The sequence below is a fragment of the Onychomys torridus genome, chromosome 21 (genome assembly GCF_903995425.1).
Source record: "Onychomys torridus chromosome 21, mOncTor1.1, whole genome shotgun sequence".
Taxonomy (NCBI): domain Eukaryota; kingdom Metazoa; phylum Chordata; class Mammalia; order Rodentia; family Cricetidae; genus Onychomys; species Onychomys torridus.
Window position 1 is genome coordinate 33842627 of NC_050463.1, and position 25489 is coordinate 33868115.

At 48.6% G+C, this 25489-nt stretch overlaps 1 protein-coding gene across 6 annotated transcripts in view; it reads left to right on the top strand.

The window, feature by feature from the left end:
- The first annotated feature begins 4145 nt into the window (after positions 1–4145).
- Otof (otoferlin) overlaps positions 4146–25489 on the top strand; it is a 100653-nt gene continuing 79309 nt past the window's right edge. For 4 of the 6 annotated variants that reach the window (XM_036170934.1, XM_036170932.1, XM_036170935.1 and 1 more), the window contains exons 1-2: positions 4146–4361; positions 24797–24855. In XM_036170934.1, coding sequence (XP_036026827.1) covers positions 4283–4361; positions 24797–24855 — 138 coding nt within the window. In that variant the 5' untranslated portion in view covers positions 4146–4282. Of the gene's footprint in view, positions 4362–22390; positions 22451–24796; positions 24856–25489 lie in introns of those variants that run through there. The other 2 variants (XM_036170933.1, XM_036170936.1) reach the window with 2 other exon arrangements.

Sequence of the window (25489 nt, forward strand, 5' to 3'; positions counted from 1 at the left end):
CGCTAGATTGAAACCGTTGTCTAAAATAGAGCCTGGCTCCGTTAAGTCGTTTTAGTCCATTATTTTATTAGGGTGATGTGGAAGTAGGTAATGAAGTGTGTGGTTTAGATTTGTCTCAAGTGCCACAGTTCATTCTCTACAGGAGTCTTCAGGAGTGGGTTTTCCCTCCAGCCATCAAAGCCCTAAAGTCTGCATAAGATTTGCTTTACATAAACCGTCTACCCTCCATGAGGCTTTTTCCAGGTCTTATCAAGTAGCCTGTCAATATGAACCACCACGATGTTGGTCTCTTCTTCCATATCAGCCTGGAAGAAGTGTCTCCTGTACAACTGGACTCTGTAAATGGCAGCTGATGAAGACCACAGACACTAATGAACTCATAGGATGTCGCTACAACCAGAAAGCTCCAGAGATACCATCTAATAGATGCCAACAAGTCTGGGAGGTGGGGAGCCCATGCTTGAAGAGGGGTGCGTGTACTCACGCGCACGCACGCACGCACGCACGCACGCACACACAATCAGAACTGAAACCTAGTGTGGCAGAGAAGCCAAAGGTGGGTGAGTGGTTGTTAAGTCAGTGGATGAAATGCCATCCAGTTACATCCAGTTATAGCCACAGTTTACCAAGCCTCCTGGGGAGACATATGCTGCACTAAGGAAAATATTCAGTTAAGTTTCGGTTTTGTTTTTTTAAGACAGAGTTTCTCTGGGTAACAGTCCTGGCTGTCCTGAAACTCGCTCTGTAGACCAGGCTGGTCTCACTGAGATCCACCTGCCTTTTCCTCCCCAGTGCTAGTATTAAAGGCGTGCGCCGCTGCCACCGCCACCACCACCACCACCACCGCCTGGCCAAGAAAGTTGTTTTTAAAAGGCGGCCTGTAGCTCTGATGTGACATCCACCAGGAAGACTTTCCGATGACCCCAGCTCTACAAGGTGACACACTCACTTCCTGCCCATTAATGGCATCCCAGTTGGCCCAGCTCACGGACACATCCCCCTCCTGTGCTGCTCTGGATCACTAAGGCCTGTTTTTTCTCATGGACTCTGACTTGTGTATTGGGGGCAGCTTTTGGAATAGTCAGCTGGTGGAGAAAAAGATATGCTCTTTGGGACTGCTGTCTTCTTACAGACGGGGAAACTGAGGTTCGGTGACGGTGCCTCGGGCTGCTCTGTAGGATTTTCCCTCAACGTACACAGGTCTGCAAAGGCTCCGTAAAATTCACCCTTTACAGCAAAACGCAACCAGGGGGCCCTCAGGAAGGGGACTGCTAAGTACCACCGAGCCTTACCAACAAAGACGAATCTGTATAATTTTAAAGGGCATTAAACTTGGTCTTTTAAATTTTTAGATATTTGCTCGCATTCAATGTATGCATTTTCTAAGAATTTTCTAACTTGGTGTAACTAAATATATGTGGGAAAGGCGAGCAGAAATTGGGGAGGGAGAAGAAAATAAGCATACAGAAAAATAGGGTCAAGAACAAGGAGTGGTTAGAGTGTGGAGGCTGAACCATTGAGGCGGTAACTTTGTTAGTGAGCTGAGAAAGTTTAGCACTTCTCTCCTGAAACCTTCAAACCCTTTTATTACATTTATTTATTTATTTATTTATTTATTTATTTATTTATTTATTATCATCTATGTGGAGAGGGCACATGGTTGCTGTGGACATCGCTCTGTATAAATAAAATGCTGTTTTGTCAGTGGCCAGGCAGGAAGTATAGGCAGGACAAGAGAGAAGAGAATTCTGGGAGGTGGAAGGCTGGGGCAGAAGAGACGCGGCCAGCCACCGCCATGACAAGAAAGAGATAAGCTCCCATCTGGAAGGCAGAAGACCAGCTGATCCTCTCCTACCATACAGGACTCAGGTCATCAGGTTGGGCAGCAAGAGTCCTCACCTGCTGACCCATTCTGCACATTCTGCAGCCCAAAGCCTGTAGACGCCTTTTGACAGGCCACTGAGCTTCCAAGCCCTGTTCATATTAATTGGACATCTGACTCTTACCCTGTGAAGTTTTCAGGTATGGGGATTTCCCTGGGGTCAGCAGGGGAGGTGTGAGGACAGGCAGCAACCCTGTGGCAGCGAGAGATACCCGGATCAGTAGCCACACAAAGGGGGTCCCAAAACCCATCTGAGTGCAGGTGCAGAGTTAGCCCTGGGAATGGGCCTGTGCTAAGCCAGGCCAGGAGGCAGGGACAAGATGGGGGACATCCCACCAAGAGTGAGCAACATGAGCAAGGGTGTACAGGCTCCAGGGTCAGGGGATCCAGTCCCCCTGGGCTCCTTTCTCTACAAGCCCTTCCTGGAAGAGGGGGTGGACAGTCTTCTGATGTCCCTTGGGTTCCTCTATAGATGTCCATCCTGTCACCTCTAGCAGCTGATTAGGAGTCGTGAGGTAGCTCTCTGCCCACTGGAAACCCCCCATCAACTGCATCACCTCCCCCAGTTCGTGGTCCCCAGCCAGGGATGGGGAGGTTGGGGTGTTGTAGAATATTATTTTAAGGTGTGTTACTTTTGTTTATGTTGCATTTGTTTAACTCTGTGAAGCTGTGTCGCTGTGCCTGTCTAACACACCTGATGGTCTAATAAAGAACTGAACGGCCAATGGCGAGGCAGGAGAAAGGATAGTCGGGGCTGGCAGGCAGAGAGAATAAATAGTAGAAGAAATCTGGGAGGAGAGAACTAGCAACCAGAGAAGGAGGAGGACTCCAGGGGCCAGCCACCCAGCTACACAACCAGCAAGCCATGGAGTAAGAGTAAGATTTACAGAAGTAAGAGAATGGAAAAAGCCCAGAGGCAAAAGATAGATGGGATAATTTAAGTTAAGAAAAGATAGCTAGAAACTAAGCCAAGCTAAGGCTGGGCATTCATAAGTGAGAATTCATCTCCGCATGATTTGGGGAGCTGGGTGGTGGGCCCCCAAAAAGAGAAACAACATTGGTGTCCTGAGTCTTACACACTACCCCACACAGAAGAAGCCCTGTGGCTTCCCAGAAGGGTATCTCTGGTGATGATCCCCATTTCAGGTTCAGCTGCCTGAAATTCAAACCCATCCCAGGACAGAGCACCAGAACCTAGCATGCCAGGAGCACAAACATAACGTCCCAGGGGCAGTGCCAGGTGGTCACTACATTGCTACTTCTAATGTTTGTATTTCATAAGGACAAGCCCTTGGGTGTATCCTCTAAGCTGCCCTATAGAAGCTGCTTTCTAGACTCTAGGTGAGTGTGTGGTATGTGTGTCTAGACTCTAGGTGAGTGGTGTGTGTGTGTGTGTGTGTGTGTGTGTGTGTGTGTGTGTGTGTGTTATGTATGTATCCATATAGGTATATTCATGTGTTTATGTGTGGAAGCCTGAGGTCAACCTCCACTGTCTTCCTTAGTCACTATTTATTCAAAAACAGGTCTCTTTCCTGAACCTGGAGCTTATCCATTCAGATAAGGCTGGGTGGTCATTAAACTCCAGGAATTCTGTCTCCACCCTTCCCTCACCCCAGAGCTGGGTTAGAAGCCCATGCCACTGCACCAATCTTTAACACAGATGCAAGAATCCAAACTCAGGTCCTTATGCTTCTGTGGCAGATTCTCTACCCACTGAGACATCTCCATCTGAGTGAGGCTTTCTACGTGACTCAGCACGATCCATCCAGAGCTGTTGGGCCTGGCCTGCCCATGTTCCCCAAGCCCTCTGAGCATCCACAACCCTTGTGATCAGCAAGAGAGAACAGGAGCCATCGTGGATAACCCCTCAAGACACCAGCACTCCAATCCAAACTCAGATCATGAACTTCCTGATCCCCAGGAGAAGAGGTGCCCTGACCCCACACCCACCCCATCCTCACGCCTTCTGCGGTCTGTTGGCCCTCAGTGGAACAGACCTTCTATCTTCCAAGTGGCAGGGGCTTCCATTCAAGGAGCTGAGAGAAGACACCTGAAGCTGGACAGAGCTTTATCTAGGGGCTGGTGCTGCTGAATAATGAATTCAGCGTACATTCCCGACGCTGGGTGAACAACACACACACACACACACACACACACACACACACACACACACCACAACCCAACACACATGCTGGGCTAACAACTCAGAGGGGCGGGGCTGGCAGGGCTGCTCGGCTCTGCTGAGCTGAAGGAGCAGCTCACTTTGGTTGCCTTGGTCTCTGTGGGCAGCATCAGGAGGAGGCGGCAGCAGCCAGAGAAGGAGGAGGTGTGTGAGCCGCGCTCAACCAGCTAGCTCCTTCCTGCTGCTCTGCCTGGCACTGCCCAGGCTCTCCCACCAGCATGGCCCTGATCGTCCACCTCAAGACGGTCTCGGAGCTGCGAGGCAGAAGTGACCGGATCGCCAAAGTGACTTTCCGAGGTAGGGAAGCCCCTGTCTCAGGGGGACCCCAGGAAACTGACCCAGCCCACATTCTGTGAGTTGGTAGAGACGGGAAAGGGCGGGGAGGAGGGCTGGCAAAGTTCTAGCCGGCATCGTGGCTCTAGGCTTTTTAAGAGTGGCCACATGCCCCCAGCCTGACTAGTCTTGAGGTTTCCTATGATTCCCCCCCCCCCGCCCCAGTGTCCTGGCAGGGGCAGTGCCAGGCAGAAGTGGGGGTCCATTGCTGGGACCCCACAGGTCCAGGACAAGGGCTCCAGCAAAGCTTTCCTGGGACCCCTTTCTTCTCTGCCCCTGGTTTCTGTCTGCTGAATAGGAGTCTATGCCTGAAAATCCCAGAGTGGCTGGTAGAAACTGGCAGCCAGGGGCACTCTGCCCTCCAGTGTGATGACAGAACTATTGGCCTTTCTCGGACCTTTGGTGTCCCTAGACATGACTCCAGCCTCTCTTCTGTGGACTCCTCCTAGCCCCCTTCAGCTCATGGATTGTGACCTACTGTGTACCAAATCTGGGGTCTAGAAATGTGACGCTGAGCACGAGGCTGGTCCCGGTCTAAAGAGCTACATCTGGTGGCTCATGGGAAGGAGTTTGCAGGCAGGCATGACAAGTGTGTGATGCAGACAGGTGGGGGATGTAAGTACCATAACCGAGGTGGGGAAGGCTTCCAGGAGGAGGCACCGCTCAACTGAATGAGGGAATGAGATAAGGGGGACGGTGTGCCCCGAGGCCGGGAGCAGAGCTGGAGAAGAGAGAGGGGTGGGGGTGGGGGCTGCATGAACCAAGGAGCAAAAACCGGGCTTCATCCAGGGTGTCTGGCAGCACCCTGAAGAGTCAAGTAGAGAAAGACAGGATCAGGCTTATCTCTGGGCCCACTCACCTCTGCAAAATACAGCTCAACCTGCCTAGCCACAGTAAGACCCTCTGGTCCAGGGGTGTCTCAGCAGCCTTTGGCCAAAGCCAGTGTCCTCTCCAGTGTGGCGTCTTCTCTCCAGAGAGGTCACAGAGGGGCTCAGGATGCACACTGACTCTACAGGTCTTCCAGGAAGGAGATATGAGATGTGGGGAGTCACTTGACTTTCCAGTTGGAGCCTCTGGGCACCATCACCCACATAGGCATTCTTTCCACCTGCTGTTGATAGAGCTGGGCCGAGGCGGAAGTCCAGCCATGTCTACTGGGGTAGAGAGGCAGGCAGAAGGGACCAGAGAGTGGGCTGGACCACCTACTGCTTTGTGGGCCACCCTAGTGGTTGCTTTCTCTGCAGTGACCTGGCTTTCCAGGTGCCACCTGCCGGCTCACACTGGCTTTAGAAAAACAAGTACATCTTTTAGTCTTTGGGACCTGGACTGCACTCCATACACACAGCCCTGCGCTTGGCTTCTTAGCCCTAGGTTTTTTGGTGGTTACAGTTGTGACAGGCTTGTCTTCCTCTCAGAAAAAGAAACCAGGGTCTAGAGAGACTTTTAGGGAATTAGTGGAGAGGTAGGGACAGTGGCCCAAATTGTCAGGTCCTCATCCTGTCTACTCAATCTTGTAATCTTTTAGCTCTTCCAGGCCCCACAAGGAGTGGGCATCCTGTCCATCAGAGACTTTGGGGGCAGGGACAGTGTTGGGAAGTTGAACCCAGGACCTTCCACATGCTAACTAGATAAGCTCTCTACTACTGAACCACACACCCCCTCCCCCTTTTCTAGCATTGAACTCAACTCTACAGCCTAGGCAGGCCTTGAACATACATTTTCCTGCCTCAGCCTCCTCCATAGCTAAGATTACAGGCTTGCCTCCACCAGGCCAGGTTTCCACCTCTTCCTTTTGAGCTGCAAGGCCAAACACCCAGGGATGAGGCTGGCTGTAGCCCACACCTCCTCATTTGCAGGTAGTCAGAGGTAGAGCTCGTGGAGCAAGAGGTGAGGGGTGGGCTGTATGGAAGTATACAGCCAGACAGCCCAATTATGAGCACCCCAAAACACCAGCCTACACTGCCGTTTCTGAGGAAATTGACCAGCACATTCCTCTCCTGACATCTAAAACCAATGTCCAAGCCACACTGTGTAGGGGAGGAATGAGAATATGAAGTAGCTTCAGGGCCGGGCTTATTGGCAGCCCCTCCCCCCAACCTCCACAAACCTCTCAAAGCGGCAGAAGGATGGGCCGGCATGGGGGCCTAAGGGTGAAGGAGAGAAAGGCCCTACCCTGAGGAGTGGCAAGGAAACAGGGGGGCATGGACTCCACGCTGCCTCACCGGCCATGGCTGGCCTGGGCCGCCCAGCCAACAGGATACGGCAGCACCGTTTGCACTGAGAGGCCTCCAGGCTGCTGGAGCCTTCTCCAGTACAGGTCAGCAGGAGGATGCTTGTCAGCTTCCGGTTTCTCTGCTCTTACTTCAACTTGAGTAATCTCCAGAGCCACGAAACACGGGGTGGGAGCTGTCTGTCTGTCTGTCCACCTTTCTGCCTTGTGCTCGGTCCCTGCGATCCCCCAGCTGCCAAGATCCTAGTGGTAGGCTGCCATCTCTACACTTCTCCCCGGAGCCTTCTTGCCAAAACGCAAGGTCGAGAATTTTCCATACTTACACATATTCACCTGGACTGCTTGCTACTACGAAGGTTCTCTGCAGCAAGGCTTCCCATAGGGGTTCATCTTTACACCCTCTCCCCACACCCCCAACTTCTGTCCTACCACATGGAATGTTTGGCGGGTTCCTAAGATGCCAAGGGCTTTCCTGCCTGACATTGCGTACTTCTTTGTCATAGAATGACCCCGTCTTCTGCCTTGCAAGTGTTCATCTTAATGCATACTTTAAGGCCCAGCTCATGTGCCACCTCCTCCAGGAAGTCCTTCTCCTTCCCTTCCACACCCGATACATCCTCCTGTAGCCCCGGTTGGGCCTTGAACTCACTATGTAGCTGAGCCATGACAGGCTTACAAAGACGCAGCACTACGTACCACTCTTTTCACTGTTGGATGGGTTTAAAGTCTCCCACGGTGGCCCTGTCAGTCCCCGGCTCAGCACAGCTGTGAATGTCACCAGAATTTGATGCTACAGGGAACACCAAACTGAAAAGAGGTCTCCAGAGCCAAGAGCCCTGGCTCACCCTCCTTCTATCAGCCTGTAGCTCAGAGAACCCTCAGGATCCCAGAGGAAGGCTGACCTCATCCATCCACCAAACGTCAGGGAGGTCCAGCCTAGGAATCATGTCACTCAGTGTTTCAGCAGTCAAGGAGCACTTCCTGTAAGGGGAGGCAAGGCTGACTGGGAGAAGCAGTTCCTAGCTGGGTCTTGAAATGAATTTATAAGTAGACATCCAGGAGAGCTGAGGATGGGCTGTTGGAGGCAAAGCCATTCTAGATGAGGGGCTCTCTGCACCAGAGGCAGCAGAGTGGACTCCCAGCCAGAAAAACAGCTAGTCCTTTGGTTAGAGGCTCTGTGTGTGTCTGTGTGTGTGTGTGTGTGTCTGTGTGTGTGTGTGTGTGTGTGTGTGTGTGTGTGTGTGTGTGTGAGAGACAGAGAGAGAGAGAGAGAGAGAGAGAGAGAGAGAGAGAGAGAGAGAGACAGAGAGAGAGAGACAGAGAGAGAGAGAGACAGAGAGACAGACAGACAGACAGAGACAGACAGACAGACAGAGACAGAGACAGACACTGTGACCTGAGGACAAGACTGCCCCTAGACTTTTTTCTGGAAACTTCTCTGCCATTCCCAATAAGGAAAGCAGACTATCCAGGGCCCCTATCCTCAGTATTGCCCTGGATGCCTAGGCCATTCTGACACTCTGCTCTTGGATGGGGCAGGTGTTCTTTATGTGGGCAGCAGACAGAGGGGCTCCCCAAGAATAGCAGCTGCAGCCTGTGGCAGGTATGGGCACAGCTCTGTGCTTTGATATGGACACAAGGCATGTGCCCACAGCACCCTCCCACTCCCCCAGCACACAAAGACTCCTTCCTGACCCAGGGGGACTCCTTCTTGCCAGGGTAGTGAGAGTTCGTCTTTCTCCTCTTCCTCCCTTGAGCAAGCCCAAGCAAACACAGCCCTAGCAGGGGGCAGATAGTGCACCCAGAACATTCCCTCAGCCTTCCTGCTTTGACAGGAGAAGGTATTTTCATGCTATGAAAATGACTGTAAAATTGTCTTCTGCTACAAAAGCACTCAGAGAAAGCTGCTGGAAATGTACAGAGGGGGAGAGAGCTGATGACTTGAAAATGATCCCCCAGAGTGTGAAGGCTTGCTTATCATGTCCATCTTTACTGGCTTTAAAAAAAAAAAAGCTTTCTCCCACCTATACCCATTCCTGGGTCAGGAAAAAAAAAGGTATTAATAAAAAGCTTCAAATATAAAGAGGGAGAATAATCCCAGTTTCAACACCCTCAGCTCATGGCCAATCTTGTAATTCTTTCATGCCAATTATGTTGAAAAACACATGTATTATTTCATCTAGAAATATTCAAGTCATAGCTATAAGAGAGGAGGGTTACAAAAAAAAACCCACACATTTTACGGTTCCTTAAAAATGAACAGTTCTCTAATACTGCCAAGTACTCGGTCCGTGTCAATTTCCTTTGTCTCCATGTTGTAAATTGTTTTCCAGCTCACTAAAAGCTTCATTTTAATGTGTCTTGTAAATCAAGTAATTAATCATTTATTCACTCATTCTTTCATTCATCCACAAATGGTATTTGAGAACCCACCCATGTGCCAAGTGCGTTGCTCTAGACCCTGGGAGGGCAGCAAGGGGGCCTTCAGGTGGAAGGGCAGTCCTGGCGTGCCATTGCTGTGGATGTGCAGAGGATTGCAGGAAGGGAGGCAGAGGGGCCAGAGCAGAGCCTGGCCAGGGCAGTGCAGTGGGAGCAGGAGCTAGTCAGCCTGAAAGGGAGACAGAGGCAAGAGTTAGCACCAAACCATCTGCAGGCCACGAGAAGTTCCAAAGTGGGTGGGGTCTGGGAAGGATACGCTGCTAGAGAGCTGTCCTCGAGGGGGATCAGAGAATCTTGGCAGGGACCAGCCTACAAGAATGGACTGGTATGGGACTGGGAAGGTGGCTCAGTGGTTAAGGACTCTGCCACACAATTGTGAGAACAAGTTTGGCGTTCCAGAACCCACATAAATACAAGGTGGGCACAGTGGCTTGCCTGTAATTCCACCCTAGGACAGCAGAGACAGGGATCCCCAGAGCAAGCTAGACAAGGAGAGTAGCCATGTGGGTGAGTGAGCTCTGGGCTTGATGGAGAGCCTGTCTCGATGAGTAAGGTGGGCGAGTGGTACAGGATGAACCCTGACATCCACCTTGGGCCTTCATTCACAAGCAGGCACACATGTGTGCCCACACACATGCAAAATATACATACCCATGTGAAAATGGAATAAAAGATTGGTGCAATGTAGAGATGTGGAGGTGAACCAGGGGTCTAGCAGCTGGGAATGGGGCCGAGAGTCTGGAAAACAAACAGTGGGTGCAGGAGGTCTTGGTAGCACCATGAAGCCTGAGCTCAGTTTGCTAAGTGGATGTGGCGAATGGGAAGCTAAGATCTGGTTCAGGAAAGAACGTTCCATTTGGTTCCAAGACTGGATAGAGGAAGCCAGGGCAGGGTGCAGCGAGGGCTGTGGGGTCCACCGGAAGGGAGGCCTGGCATTCAGAAGACAGTGATCGTGGGGTTGGAAAAGATGCCTCTCAGAAGGGGGCAGATGTGGCTTGTGGACCCAGGGATTTGGATTTGGAGAAGCAGGATCAATAGGCTCCGATAGGTTTTCCTATTTGACTTCCCTGTCCTTGGCCCTCAGATGCCCCAGGAATCCGCAGCAGGATTCCTGGGGAGGATGGGGAAATCACAGGAGGAAAACGGTACTTGAAACAGATTGGCTGCTTCGGGTGGTCCTCCTGTTCTCCTGACTGGTGCGGTCAGCATCCATGTGGGCATCGCCAGAGCTGGAGCCTTGACCACTTCCAAAGACAGCTGGTCTGTCAGCAGCAGGGGTCACTGTGCAGCCTGAGTGCAGGTAATGACCCCACCCCAAGAGACTACAATGCCTCCCCAACACTTTAACTGTTTTCAAGGTGTCCCTATACTCCATTCATCACAAAGGTTCGCCACTCCCTACGGCATAGAGAAAGATAGATGCCTTAGATTCCCGAGGATGGTCCATTCTCAGACAATCACCCTTGGTCGAATGCCAAGTCAATCTCAGGAAGCAGTAACCATCACTATAGCAAGGAGGCGCGTCACATACTCTACAAGGGAAGACAGCCATATTGCCCTCAGGAACATGCAATTCTCACACGGATCTGTGTTTCACAGTTCCAGAAAAGTCTAAGACAGAATACCCTGTGATACTCTCAACCCATTAACTACTTTCTGCCTGACAGATCCCAGGTGCTTTCTTTTTTAGAAGTTTTCATTCATTTGCTTTTTAAAACAAATTTTAATTTTCTTGGTGTGTGTGTGTGTGTGTGTGTGTGTGTGTGTGTGTGTGTGTGTGTGTGTGTATGGGTATTTTGTTTGTGTGTAAGTCTGTGTACCACGTGTGTACATGGTACCCACTGAGGCCAAAAGAGGGTTTCAGATCTCATAGAAGTGGATGATTGTAAGCCACCGTGTGAGTGTTGAACTCCAGTCCTCTGGAAGAGCAGCAGCTGGTGATCTTAACCACTGAGCCATCTCTCCAGCCCCTGCTCTTTTTTTTTTTTTTTTTTTAAATGTGAAAGTTTAGGATAAAAATCAGCATTGTGCTTGTAACAATATTTCTGCTCCACTTGGGAATGTAAAAGCAGCCATTCTCCCATCATGCCTCACTATATTCCCAGCTCCTGCACAGAAGGAGTTCTCTACCCAGCTTGTGGAGGATCACTGGGGTCACAAACTCCTCCATCCATCTCTGGGTTGGGAGAACCTAGCGCCCAGCATCTGCTAGCCCTGTCCCAGGCTCCAAGGCAGCACCTCCTCCTCCTCTGCCTCCATGATCCTGTCTGAAAAGTGGGAACTGGTGATATCAGCACCTGGAAGGAGGATTGAGCTGAGTTAGAGAAACTGGGGTCAATAAGTTCAAATACGGCTTAAGATCCTCGCGCTCTCCCTGCCTCTCAGATGAACCCTGCTCCAGTCTGACTTTCCTAGTGTTAGCAGGGCGAGGAAGGAGAAACAAATGGGTGAGAACAGGATACTTGAGTAAGAGTATAGAGAAGTAAGGAATAGTGCCTGAGGGGCCTTTGCTTAGCGGAGAGCTGGAGAGGCAGGGAGTCTCCAGTCTCTCAGGCCTGGCTCTGAGAGTTTTCAGCCAGTTTTCAGAGAGGACACTATTTAAGGAGATTGAGGAGTAAGCTTGGGCAGGTGGCAGGGGCGGGGGATGGGGGAGCTTATTTTGAGTTGAATTTCTTTATCATACTGTGCCATCACCTGTCAATAAAAAAGCAAAGAGCTCTGTGTAGAAAAAAAAAAAATGATGGGTTGTTTCCAGAGAAAATTACCAATAAGCAGACAAAATCATTAGGGAGATGGAAGGTCTGACAGACACATCCCTCGGCCAATGTCATGCTAACAGGGTTTTCTGAGATATTAAGCCTCAAAACTGAAGACTGCACATTTGTCTGAAGTATTGCTGGCATGTTTGTTATGACAAGCAGTATGCTGAGGAACTCGGGGGTCATCACTACATTTCCGAAGACTGACTTCTGGGTCTGTGAGTTGGCTCAGCAAGTTTGGCAACCTGAGTTTGGTCCACAGAACCCACAACACAGAGGTGGAAGGAGAGAACCAACTCTATAATGTCCTCTGACCTCCACACATGTGCCATGGCATGTGTAACCACACACACATACCATACATTCACACTAATAAGGGGGAAAATGAGAAAGACTGACATCCTGTATACTCCCAGGGAAGTCAAACTTTTTGACAGTGGGATATTGTTATCTACAAATGTGTCGGACTGTATTCATAACTACTGTGGAACACAGATAGCCCAGGGGCCTCAGGTTGGACACATCCACACAAAGTATGTTCTTTGGCCATAATGAAATTAATTATAAAATCAATAGCAATAGGATATCTTTTAAAGCCCCAGATATTTGAGAATTAAATAGTAGCCTTCTTTCTGTGGTCAAGAAAAAAAGAGCACAAATTAGCAATTAGGAAACATGAATGGGTGGGGCTGTCACTCAGTGGAGGAGCACCTGCCCAGCATGCACGTGGCTCCAGGTTTGATCCTTACCTCTTCCCCCACAGGTTCTAATTTTGTGGAGGCAGAGAAGGGGCTGGAGAAGTGACTCACCGAAGGCTACCCAAGTGTGAGGACAGGAGTTCAGATCCCCAGCACCCACAGAAAAGCCAGGCAGCCTTGGATACCACCTGTAATCTCAACACTCAGGAAGCAGAAACCGGGAATCCCCATAGGAAGTAAGCAGGGTAGCCAATTGGGATCAGCAAGCTCAGGTTTAGGAACAGAGCCCAAATCCTTAGTAGAGAGCAACTGAGGAAGCTGCCAATCTCTGGGGTGTGTGTGTGTGTGTGTGTGTGTGTGTGTGTGTGTGTGTGTGTGTGTGTATTCCCATAATGGCTCCCAAAAGCACAGACATAAAACCCCTTAAAATATTAGCCAACAGAACAGTAATATAGAAGGATAGCACATCATGACAAATGAGTTTTACCCTAGGAAAGCAAAGTCCTCTTTAAAATTACAAAATCAAAGCATTTCACCATGTAAGTAGAATAAACAAGAAAAGCTGCCATGGTTCTACCCACCATCACATAAAGTCATTTGGCAACATTCAATAGCCACTCACAATGAGATCTCTCAGCAAAGCAAGAAGAGAGAAACTTCTTCAATCAGATAAAGAACCGCCCCCATAACTATCCGGCTAACACCATACCTACTCCACAAACCCTGAACGTGAAGGTCATGGGCAAGGCAAAGTGGTCTTCCATCACCACGCTGCTCCTTACAAATTGGTGCTCTAGCCAATGCAACAAGACAAGAAAAACAAAACTCCCGTAGGTTAGGAAAGAAGATGTGAAAGTGCCTTGTTTCACAGGAAACCTTACTTGTGTGTGTGTGTGTGTGTGTGTGTGTGTGTGTGTGTGTGTGTGAGGAAAATCCCAAGGAACCTATGTGAAAACTACCACAATGAGTGGAACTAGCAACATTTCAGGGTATAGGATAGATACACAAATATTTCTATAGAAACAACCAGCAGAAATGAATAAATTAAAAAGTTATTACATTTATAATTTCATAAAATGTAATGTAAGATATTCAGAAATGAGTTTAGTCAAAGACCTTGACGTGAAATATAAAACATCAAGAGAAATGGAAAAACACCAAATACAGAAAGAAATGTCTGTGGGAGGAAAGTTCATAATGGTAAAGGCACCTGGTCCCCATAAATTGCTATATAGAGTAAGCACAGTCCTAGCAGGAGCCACAACAGGTGTTTTGTAGACAGGCTGTTAAAATTGTGTGGGCATGCAGAGGATCTAGAGTAGCCAAAACCACCTTGAAAACAGAAAAGTTTGGGAGTCTCACTATTTGAGTAAAAGCCTATAAAGTCACAGGAACCGAGTTGGTGGACCAGCCTGAGAATAGACAGTGGGGTAGAAGACAGTGTCTGCAAGCAGATTTCACGGGCAGACAATTGATTTGAAGTCGGGGTATCAGGTACCTCAAAGAGCTATATCCCTATTTGGGTAAAAATAAACTTCAAGCTTCTACATCATTTTACCCACAAAGATGAATTGAAGATGGGTCACTAAAGCCAAATATTAAAAGGGGCTGGAGAGCTGGGTGTGGTGGTACAGAACCAAGAGGATCTCTGTGTGTTTGAGGCTAGCCTGGTCTACACAGCGAGTGAGACCCTGTTTCAAAAGAGGGGGTAGGGGAACTGGAGGGATGTTCAGAAGTTGAGTGCTGGATGTGTAAACATGGGGACCAGAGTTCAGACCCTCCTCCCCCCAGCTGTGTGATAAGATGAAGGTGGTTGTACAAGCACCTGTAAGCCCAGGACAGGGAGGAACAGAGACAGGAAGATTGTTGGAACTTGCTGTCAATCAAGAGAAAAAGAAAAAGGATTTCCAGGTTCATTGAGAGACCCTGCTTCAAAGGAGTGATGTGAAAAAGTGATGGGGGGCAGGGGGAGACACTATGCTCTTCTCTGGCCTCTGTACATTATCACAGGCATGTGAATATACCACACACATACGTATAAACATTAAAGTTGGAAACAAAGCTAAACAAAAAAACTATAAACTTCTAGAAGAAATTTTAACTTTATAATATTTATATTTTTATGTATAACTTTGTTATATTTTGGATTACACAAAAATTTTTAAAGGAAATAAAAAAATCCACATTGTAAAATATAAACCTCCCCAAACTAATGAATTAAGTTTTCTTTCTTGTTTTTTTCTTTTTCTTTTTTTTTCCTTTTTTTTTTCTTTTTTCTTTGGTTTTTCGAGACAGGGTTTCTCTGTGTAGCCCTGGCTGTCCTGGATCTCACTCTGTAGACCAGGCTGGCCTCAAACTCACAGAGCTCCATCTGCCCCTGCTCCCGCTCCCCCAAGTTTAAAGGCATGTGCCACTACCATGGGCATGAATTAGATTTTCCAATAATTAAAAATTCCTATTTATCACAAAATATATTTAAAAATACAGGAAGGCAAGGTACACGCAAGATGAAAATATTCACATCGATGCAAATCAATAGCAAATAGACAAATGAGCAAACTTTCTAAAGCAATCAGACTTGAGCAGATGTCTCATAGAATAAGGCCCACAACCATAAATGTGATCGGCATCATTAAAGAGACAAACATCAAAGTTACAAGAGATACAATTTCACGGACACTACAATAACTAGGAAAGTGAAAGTCTCACAGTCAGCAGATATTTATGGACTGCGAAACAGCTGCATTTTTTACATTGCTGATTTACATTGAGCCATCACTTTGGAAACTCCTTGGCAGTTTCTGATAAACTTACACAGATATCTGTCCACTGTGCCTGCAAGCCTGCTCTTACGCATTTCCACAAGAAAAGTGAAATTGCATGCCTGCACAAGGAGTTGTTTTGTTTTAATTTACAGCAGATTTACTCATAACAACTGTTCCAGTTTGTCTTCGTGTACACCTTTAATCCCAGCACTCGGGAGGCAGAGGCAGGAGGATCTCTGTGAGTTCAAGGCCAGCCTGGTCTGCAGAGCGAGATCCAGGAAAGGCACAAAGCTACACACAGAAACCCTGTCTCGAAAAACACAAAACAAAAACACGGACCGACAGCAGCAGGTGAAGGGAAAGCTCCTTTGGCTTATCGATTGCAGTCCATCATTGAGGAAGCCAAGGCAGGAACCAGGAGGCAGGAGCTGAAGCAGAGGCCATGGAGGATGCTGCTTTCTAGCTTACTCTTCATGACTTGCTCGGACTGCTTTCTTATACACATCAGGACCACCAGCGGGGGGGGGGGGGAGCGGGGGGGGAGAGGGGGGAGCGGGGGGGGGGAACGGGGGAGAGGGGGAGAGGGGGAGGGGGGGAGCGGGGGGAGAGGGGAGCGGGGGGGGGGGGGCAGGCGCCATCCACAGTGGGCTGGACTCTCCCATAGCAATCGTCCATCAAGAAAATGCCGCCCCACAGCCATTCCCTTGGGCAAATTTGATGGAGGTAATTCTTCAGTTGAGGGTCCCTCTCCCCAGGTAACTTAAGTTGACAAAACAAAGATAACTAGCACAATAACACAATATCAGAAGCAACCAAAAAGACTATGAGCAGAACAGGCTAACACGTTGAGTTCTAGCCATGCACCAGAATACTACAGTGGAAATGAATAGATGTCCCCGCCATATGGGTGAGATCTATGCGTGAGGATTGGAAGCAGTGAGGGGGAAATGCATCTCTATTGAACATGCACTTTTCTCTGGTCAGAATTTTCTAAGTAAAACACTATTTACATTTGTAAGCATTGACATGAGTGGGTATTATATGTAGTCTAGCGATGGTTTGAAGTATATGGGAAGATGTGTGTGGATTCAATGCAAATTTATAGGAGTTTGTACAAGGGCTGTAGCACCCACAGGTTTAGATATCCATGGGGAGTTGGTTCCAGGCCCCTCAGACTCTGAGAACAGCTATACTGATGTACGCAACAATATGAATGAATCAGAAAGACGTGACTAAGAGAACCGTTAACATTGACACACACACACACACAGCACATCTGGGGGCTGCACTGGCTCAGTTGGTAAAGCACTAGCCCTGGGTTTAATTCCTAGAACCCACCAGGCATGTACTTAGAATTCCAGTGCTGGGAGGCAAAGACAGGCGATCCTGGGGTTCTAGGCCAGCCAGAGGAGCCTACTTGTCTAGTCCCAATGAATGGCACTTGAGGAACAACTCCCAAGGATGTCTTCTGACTTCTACATGCATGCATGCATGCGCCTGCACATACATAAACATGTACACACATGCACCTTCACATGAACATGTGCACACATGCACCTGCATGCACACACATGAACATGTGCATACACAGGCACACACACATATACACAAAAGTACCTTCTATAAGGTATCATATAAATGATGTTCAAGATGTGTACCAAGCTCTTTCTTTTAGGCCTCCAACCAGCTCCCAAATCATACACAGAGACTTATTATTAGTTTTGAATGCTCAGCCTAGCTTACGCACATTTCTGGCTAGCTCTTTTAACTTAACTTGTTTCCCTTTATCCACCTTTTTGCCCTGGGGCTTATTACTTTGTGTGTGTGTGTGTGTGTGTGTGTGTGTGTGTGTGTGTGTGTGTAGCTGAGGATCAAACCCAGGGCCTTATGCTTGCTAGGCAAGCGCTCTACCACTGAGCTAAATCCCCAACCTATTACTTTTATTTCCTTCTGTATATCTTTCACTGCTTCTCTGTGTCTAGCTGGCTTCTTGCCCCGGGGTGGGCATGCCCTCCCTTCTCTCATCCTTCTCTCTTTCTTCTTTTTCTTTGTGAGCCTAGATTTCTCCTCCTATTTATTCTCTCTGCCTGGCCAGCCCCATCTATCCTTTCTCTGCCTAGCTATTGGCCGTTCAGCTCTTTATTAGACCAATCAAGTGCCTTAGGCAGGCAAGGGGAAACAGGTGCAACACATCTTTACACAGTTAAACAAATGCAGCATAAACAAAAGTCACAAAGTCATATTCCACAGCGAAAGCAAATGTAACACATCTTTGCCTAGTTAAAATATTCCACAACACAGGTGGGGAAAGACTGGGGCCTGGAGAGATGGTTCAGTGGTTAGGAGTGCTTGTTGCTCTTGCAGAGGACCTGGGTTTGGTTCCCAGCACCCACATGGTGGTTCACACCCATCTCTAACTCCAGTTCCAGAGGATATGGTGTTATCCTTTGATCTCCATGGGCATCGGGCATGCATGTGGCGGGCACACATACATGCAGGCCAAACACTCACCCAAACACTCATAACATGAAATAAAAATAAACTTTAAAAGATTAAGATGGGATAAAAGCAATCTTTGATGATAGAAATTGGAGCAGCCGTTAGGGGCTGTCTGTGGCAGGTAGAAATTAACTGGGAAGGGGTCCGGGGAATATTTTGAAGAACTGAAAATGTTCTGTATCTTGACTGTGTGGTAATTAAACAAGTATGTGCATTTATTAAGACTCATTAAAATATACCCTTAAGATCTGTAAATGTAAATTTTACCTAGTTAAAAAAAAAGAGTCATCATCACACTTAAAATACCTAAAACTTGAATAATATTACAGGTGAGTGAAAAATTGTTTCTAATTATATGCTGCTAAAATTACACTATAAATGTGATTCATAGTAGAGACAACTTTTATATTTAGCCTATAACTTAAAGGCCTAAAGCAAAGGACTGTTCCATGGAATAGTGGCTATATTGTGTGTAGTAATAAAATTTTCACGCATGCTGTTCTAAACACGCCCCCCCCTTTTCCCCATTTCACGGATGAGGAGACTAAGGCAAAGAGAAGGGATTTGGTGGGAAGGCACGAGCTAGCAACCGGTAGAGCTGGCCCAGGAGCCATATCATCTACCAAATTCAGGACCAGAGAGACAGCTCAGCAGGTGAAGGCTTTCTGCTGCAAGCCTGGAGATGTGAGATTGGTTCCCAGTACCCCAGGAGGAGAGAACTCACTCCACCGAGGTGTCTTCTGACCTCCACATATACTCATGGGGCACACCACCCCCCCACATGCTTTCATGCACAGTAATCATAAACAAAAACTTTGAACTATCTCCACAATGGCCCTGTGCTCATGGAGACTTGATTTTATGCCCAGACTTGCTTTAAAGCAATCTCTTGCTGACTGTCCCGAGGTCCTAAGACATTAAACTGGTCCAACATGACCATTCCCAGGTTACAGGTGATGATTTGGAGACCCCATGCGTAGGACCACCAGCTTCAGGCACTAAGGCCTAAGGGGCAGCACCACGCCCACCCCTGCCAAAGTCGGGCCTCTCCCTTGCACTTAGAGCCTGCTTCCTGGTGCTTGTGGGGGTAGCTGGCCTTGCAAGGAAGCAGGCTGGCATGAAGCAGAGAGATCGAGAAAGCAGCAGGTCCTTCTCAGAGAGCTCCTGTGGGGTGACCAAGGAAACACACAGCATCAGGGCACAGGAAGGGCCTGGAGGAACTCACTGGACCCTTCTCAGGAAATGCACAGTGATTTGCTGGCTTTACATAAGCCAAGGAAAGAATTAGGACAGGGCTGAGTGGCCAAGAGTGTTATGTTCTATCTCAGCTTGCGTGGAGCAAACAATGGCTACTCAACATTTCTACTGTCTGAGGACAGACCTCTCCCTCTCCCATCAGCATCAGGATTCAGTGCGCCACACTCCCAGCTCCACCAGGACCCCTTCCTCAGCTCGGGCATTCTTTGAAAATTTGCATACATTCCCACCCAGAATTCCCAGCTCAGTGCCCAAGACCTCTGGAGATCTGGACTCTGTTATTCTTCTGGTGTCTGCATTCATGCCTGGGTGACTCTTGCCTTGACCTGCTAGGCAAAGGCTCATTTCCTCTTCTTCTGTGCTCTCGCTCCAAACCAGCAGTAATTCTACCTTACATAAAAGCTTCTCCTTGGCGGTGGCTGACACATCTCTCCCTGTGGCTTGTAATAAGGCAGCATCCAGATGCTAATTATCTCCGTTCAGCTTCCCTCTGTGAGGGCTGACTGGTAGGATTGACACAGGCCAGGGGAAGCCAAGACCTCTTGCTGCCTTGGAAATGAAGGAACTTATGGGGCAAGCAGCCCTGGGTGCCTGCCTTGTTGCAAAGGTCTGTGTCTCTGGCAGGGCCAACGGGAAAAGAGAACTTAGCCTGTGCAGGTGGCATATTTTATGCTGTGCAATCACGTCCCGTGAGACGCTAGGACACATCACCCAGCACATAATACAAGCACACGGCACACGGCTCACCTGCATATAGGAAGCGGGCTGCCGGGTGGGTGTTTTTAAATGGCAAATGACATAAAGGTTCTCATTCTATTAAGATCCTGAGCCCTCCGAGTCGTGATGGGAATTTCAGATGGTGTGGTACTCACGACTCTCTGAGCTCAGCTCTGCACTGACTGGCTGGGGGGGGGGGTTCATTTCAAACCGAACAGCTCAGCCCTCAGAGGGGAGGGTGCTGCTATTCAATTTTCCATCTAACCTCCTTCTCACCTGACCCCTCTCCACGCAAGGAAGAGGTGATTTTCTTTCCAGCTTTATTCTCAATCATCCCTGTGGCGAGAAAGGGGATTGGGTATTACGACTTTTAATGGTTTTGTCCGAGGCCATTTAAAAGGAAGTTGAAATGTCACTATCTAAGACGGGTGGTAGATGAAGTGGATGGTAAGTGGAAATGAACTTGAGGCTTCCCAGTCCTCAGTGATAAGCTGGAATGGTAAAGGGCCTTTGGGCTCTCCCCAGAGAAGACAGGACTGACTGCTCATTAAAGCCTCCCCAAATGTGGCTCTTCCAAAGTGTTCCAGCATGTTCTGTTTCCTTAAAACATTGCTCTTTCCACTGTTTCTGCATGATCTGTTTGAGCAAATATTTATATTTGTATGAATATATTACTTGTTTATGGAAGGAGAGAGAGAGTTCAGCTCCCCCATTTGGACTGTTCTTCCCAGCTTCCTCTCCAGTGCCCAAGACATGGAGGTTTTTAGTTCATCTCCAGGTAGAGCTGAGCGGTGCTGTGCATAGTCTACGGTAACTAATTTCACTGTAGTTTACCTCCCGTCCCCCAGGGCTGTGGGACACAACAGAGGAGTGCTTTATGCAATTCAAACCCACCACCACCTTCCAGGACCCCACCTGCCCTCCCACAGCTGAGTTCCCCAGCTTTTCATTCCTGGAGACCCCTGAGCCATAGCCAAGGCTCATTAAGACCTTATAGGATGAAAAGGCCTTTGATTATTCAGAGCTGTGGGTCCTTGGGGGAAGCCCAATACACAACAGCGCTCACCTGATTCTCGAGTTATAGTGTGTGTGTGGCCTGAGGGAAAAATTAACAGAGGCACAAAGCTCAGGTGGCATTGCTCACGCATCCTCCGCCTCTGCTGGCTGCCTTCAAATGCATGGAGGAGCTTTTTCTTTCCCATTTTTTCCCCTTTTGTTTTGTCCCTGGCTAGTGCTAAAGACTCTTTCCCATCTCATCTATTTCCCATCCATTTTCTGTGTGTGTATATGACTCCTCTGCTTTATAGCATTATCTCAGATGCAACCAGGCAGCCATTTCTATCATTTCTATGTGTACCTGCCACACACACACACACACACACACACACAGTTGCATGCCCACTTACTTGTTTCTGTGAACCCAACATCAAACCCCTAGCTTCCTGGTCAGGGGCCAGCTCTACCTCCTGTCATAAAAACCATTCAGGCCCCAGAAATCTCTTATTAAACGGAATTGAATGGCTAAGCTGGCCAGGCAGGGTGGCTCACACCTGGAAGACAGCTGCGAGTTCAAAGCCAGGCTGGGCTACAGTGTGAGACTGTTTCAAAAACAACAGATGAGGCTGGGCGGTGGTGTCGCATGCCTTTAGTCCCAGCACTTGGGAGGCAGAGGCAGGCGGATCTCTGTGAGTTCGAGGCCAGCCTGGTCTACCGAGTGAGTTCCAGGAAAGGCACAAAGCTACACAGAGAAACCCTGTCTCGAAAAACAAAACAAAACAAACAAACAACAAAAACAAACAAACAAACAAAACAGATGAGGCCACTGAGGCCCAGAAAATCTGAGTCAGTTCCTAAAGGGAAGAAGCCTGGCCAAGCCTCTATGCTCACCTGCATCATCCCTGACACAGCGGGGAGAGGAAACCAGTGGGGCTCATTCTATCCTCCCTTGGCCCACTGCAAGCCAAGTAGGGTCTTCAGGTCTCCTGGAAGAAGAGCATGTTTGCCTAATACCAAATCACCTGGTCACCCAGCCATGGCCACCAGTGACAACCCACACTAACCCCAGACAGGATTGAGTTCAAGTTGGGAAAAGCCTTCCAAGAGATAGACCCCTGGTTTAAGTTGGTAAGGATTTAGACTTATTTCCCCTTTGATTGCAAAAGTATAATCTGTAAGAAAAAAATCATATACACACACACACACACACACACACACACACACACACACACACACAAACACATCAGGGATACACATCAGACACAGAGTGTCTAGTATATATAAGGCCCTTATTTGAGCTCTAGTAACACACACACACACACACACACAAAACCAAATGAGATGCACCAGCCTAGCATCCCAGTACTTGGAAGACTAAGTCTTGAGAGTTAAAGGCTAGCCTGGGCTACATATCGAAGGCTGTCTCCAAGAAACAGACAAAACGAGCAAATAAAAAGACTAAACACTTTTTAAAAATCATATATAATGTACATAATGTGTAGTAAAAACGTGAAGCATGTATCTGCTTGCGGTATGTGCTCTTTGCTCCACAGGGATGAGCACTTAGTGACTGCAGACTTTCCATGTGGATGTAGAAATACGTGTGTACAACTGGGGAGTTGTTTTGGCTGAAGAAAGAGTCTCCTATCATAATGCAACCTTTTTCTTTTTAGTATGGAACTGACAGAGCATGGTAAGTTGTACATTGTAAATCATGATTTTTAACTTCATCTACTTGGTTTCTTCCTGATAGGAATCCCAGTGCTACCCTCCTCATGGGACTGCATCTCCTTCTCCAACAGACTGCGCTCACCCTTCTCTGTCTCATTTCTAGATCTCACACTCACTTGCATCTCGGGCATGTTTTATATGACACTGAGGGAAGTCTGTTCCAACCCCTGGCTTCCGCTTTTCTGGTCCCCTGAGGTGGGATCCTGTAGAAATCGTTCATCTTTTCATCTAGAATCCCGTGGCCCTGTACATCAAGAGCGAATGTTTCTCAAAGAGGTTTGGACTAGTAGGTGCCTTCTCCCACCCCCATTAGCCTGCCCCACTCTCTAATTTGATTCTTCCAGCAGCTTGGCCCAGACTGGAGAGGTCTGAAAAGATGACTTTACCCTTCCCACTCAACAATCCCCATGTGAGGTGTGTAGATGGCAGGGTCAGATATGGAGGATGGTGTGAGACATTCATGTTCATCCAAACCCTCTATAGCCTGTGCCAGCAGGCAGGGAGAGGCCAGGCACAGGGAAGAATCCAGCTGAGCCTGTACTCTCTTTGAGAGGGAGACACAGAGGTGGGAAGAGAGACAATAGAGAAATGAAAGACCATTGGCCCTGGGTCAGGAGAACCACCACCTAAGGGCTGGCTGGCTGCTGGGTGATGATGGCGCACGCCTTTAATCTCAGCACTTGGGAAGCAGAGGCAGGTGGATCTCTGTGAGTTCGAGGCCAGCCTGGTCTATCTATCTACACAGGAAGTTCCAGGGCTATACAGAGAAACCCTGCCTGGAAAGTAAACAAAACAATGAGCTGGCTGATTGTGTTACTAGTTGGTTGAAGGTTCTTTTGCTCAATTCAGACGGAAGTCATGAGCAGGCAAAGTGATGGCTTCCCTGGTGTTGGCTGCTCTGTGTCTTCAACATGAGCAGTTCCCAGCTCCCAAAGTCAGTTTCTACCCCCCTCTTATTCCACCACCCCCCCCCCACCATATCCCACCTCCCCATTGCTCTCCACTGTGCTGAGGTCCTCCAGCTAGCCAACCGCTAGCCACCCTCAGAGTTACCAGCCCCGGCTACTGGCCACTCTCAGTACCCCTGGTCTTCAGTGCCACCAGCTGTTGATGCCAAGAGCGAGCTCAACATGCCAATAGAAATCACTGACATGCAAAGTAGAGAAACTTCATTAGGCCAGGTGTGGTGGCACATGACTTTCATCGGGAGTTAGGGGCAGGTGGATCTCTGTGAGTTCAAGGCCAGCCTGGAGGTCTACGTATTGAGTTCCAGGCCTGTCAGAACTAAGCAGTGAGACCAAGTCTCAGATTAAAAAAAGAAAGAAAGAAAGAAATTGTATTAGGACTTCCTCAGGGAATAAGGGGAGCAGTACATAGGCCACCCCAATTTAGGGTGAGGGGGTGCTGCTTAGACAAAAGGGCTGACGCGGTTGGGGATTCAGCTCAGTGGTAGAGCACTTGCCTAGCAAGCACAAGGCCCTGGGTTTGGTCCTCAGCTCAAACAAACAAACAAACAAACAAACAAACAAACAAACACAAAAGGGCTGACGCATGCTCAGAGTCCTGTTGGCTAACTGCGGACTTTTACATAATTAGGCCAGTCTGTTCAGGCATAGTGGGCCTACTTGCTCTGGCTGGGCAGCTTTGAGGACCCAAATGAGGACACCAGAGGAGCAGGTCACCTAAGAAGCTGGACGGTCCGTCACCTGGACTCCACAGGGCATTTAAGCAAATTCTCCCAGAGCAGTCCACAGTCATCTCTTGACTTAAGGGAAGTTGGGCCCTAAATCTTGGCCCAGGTTTTATGTGGGCAGGAGGATATCCTGGGCTTGTGGGTGTGGTCACAGAAGGAGGCCAGACTCTTTCTGCAAAGCCCCACTAGTATGCAGATGCTCACTACCCTATCAACCAGGCCTCTGCGGAGGCAGAAGACCAAGGGGGCCACCAGGTACGTGGTAAGACAACCAAAGAGCCTCTGGGGTCCACTCTTCTACTCCGACTAGCCTGGGACTTCCTAGGTTTTAGTGTTCCATTTATAAAATTGAGTTAAGGGTTGGGGATTTAGCTCAGTGGTAGAGCACTTGCTTAGCAAGCGCCAGGCCCTGGGTTCGATCCTCAGCTCAAAAAAAAAAATTGAGTTAACGACATTTGCTGCAAGAAGGTCTGATGAGCGGCCATGCCTGGGGACTCCATTCTGGAGAGACTTGCATAATCATGGAGTCAGAGGCTGTTCTGACACTCTCAAGAGAGGTGTGTCCCCAGCCCTCTGTCTAGACAAGTCTGACTTGAAGTTCTCCTCTGTCCACAGGGCAGTCTTTCTACTCCCGGGTCCTGGAGAACTGTGAGGATGTGGCTGACTTCGATGAGGTAGGACATCTGGGGCCCTGTCCCCAAGCCTTTCCAGCAAGTACTCCTCTCTGCCCTCAGGGTATGAGTGGCCCTAAACCCTGGGTGGCTTGTTTGCAACATGCCTCATCTGAGTGACTTCTTGAGAGGTGGTGGTGGGTGGGTGTGGAGGCCTCCACACAGCTGAAAGCCACGCAGTAAGTAACAGCTGAGCAACCAGATCCAATTTCAGAGCTGCTGCCAGATCTGGGCCCCTTGGCTCCCTGAAGAGAAAATGCCCACCAGAGTTCTAAACTCCGTGCAAGCCTCTCCAGAGGTCAGTGAGGTTGCCATTTGTCACTCCTCGGTGTCTCGGGGTGTCCTTGGAGTAACCAGGCCACAGGGCTTCAAGGATGCCTATCTCACATAGGAGTCACCCTCTCTAAGAGCATCAGGGTACTTACTTCTGCTCCCTAAGTTCTGAGAGCTTCCTGGGTGGGAACCTCAAAGGACATACACACAGTGGTTCCCCCAAAAGTTCATTTTTCTTTAGAACTATGGACTCAGGATCATTGAATGTCTAAATGATTTACTTCAGTTGGTGGTATATCATCTTATTAGCCCCCGTAAGGCCTCACTTAGGTCTTTTGGTGACGTGTGTTTTGGTAGTACATGT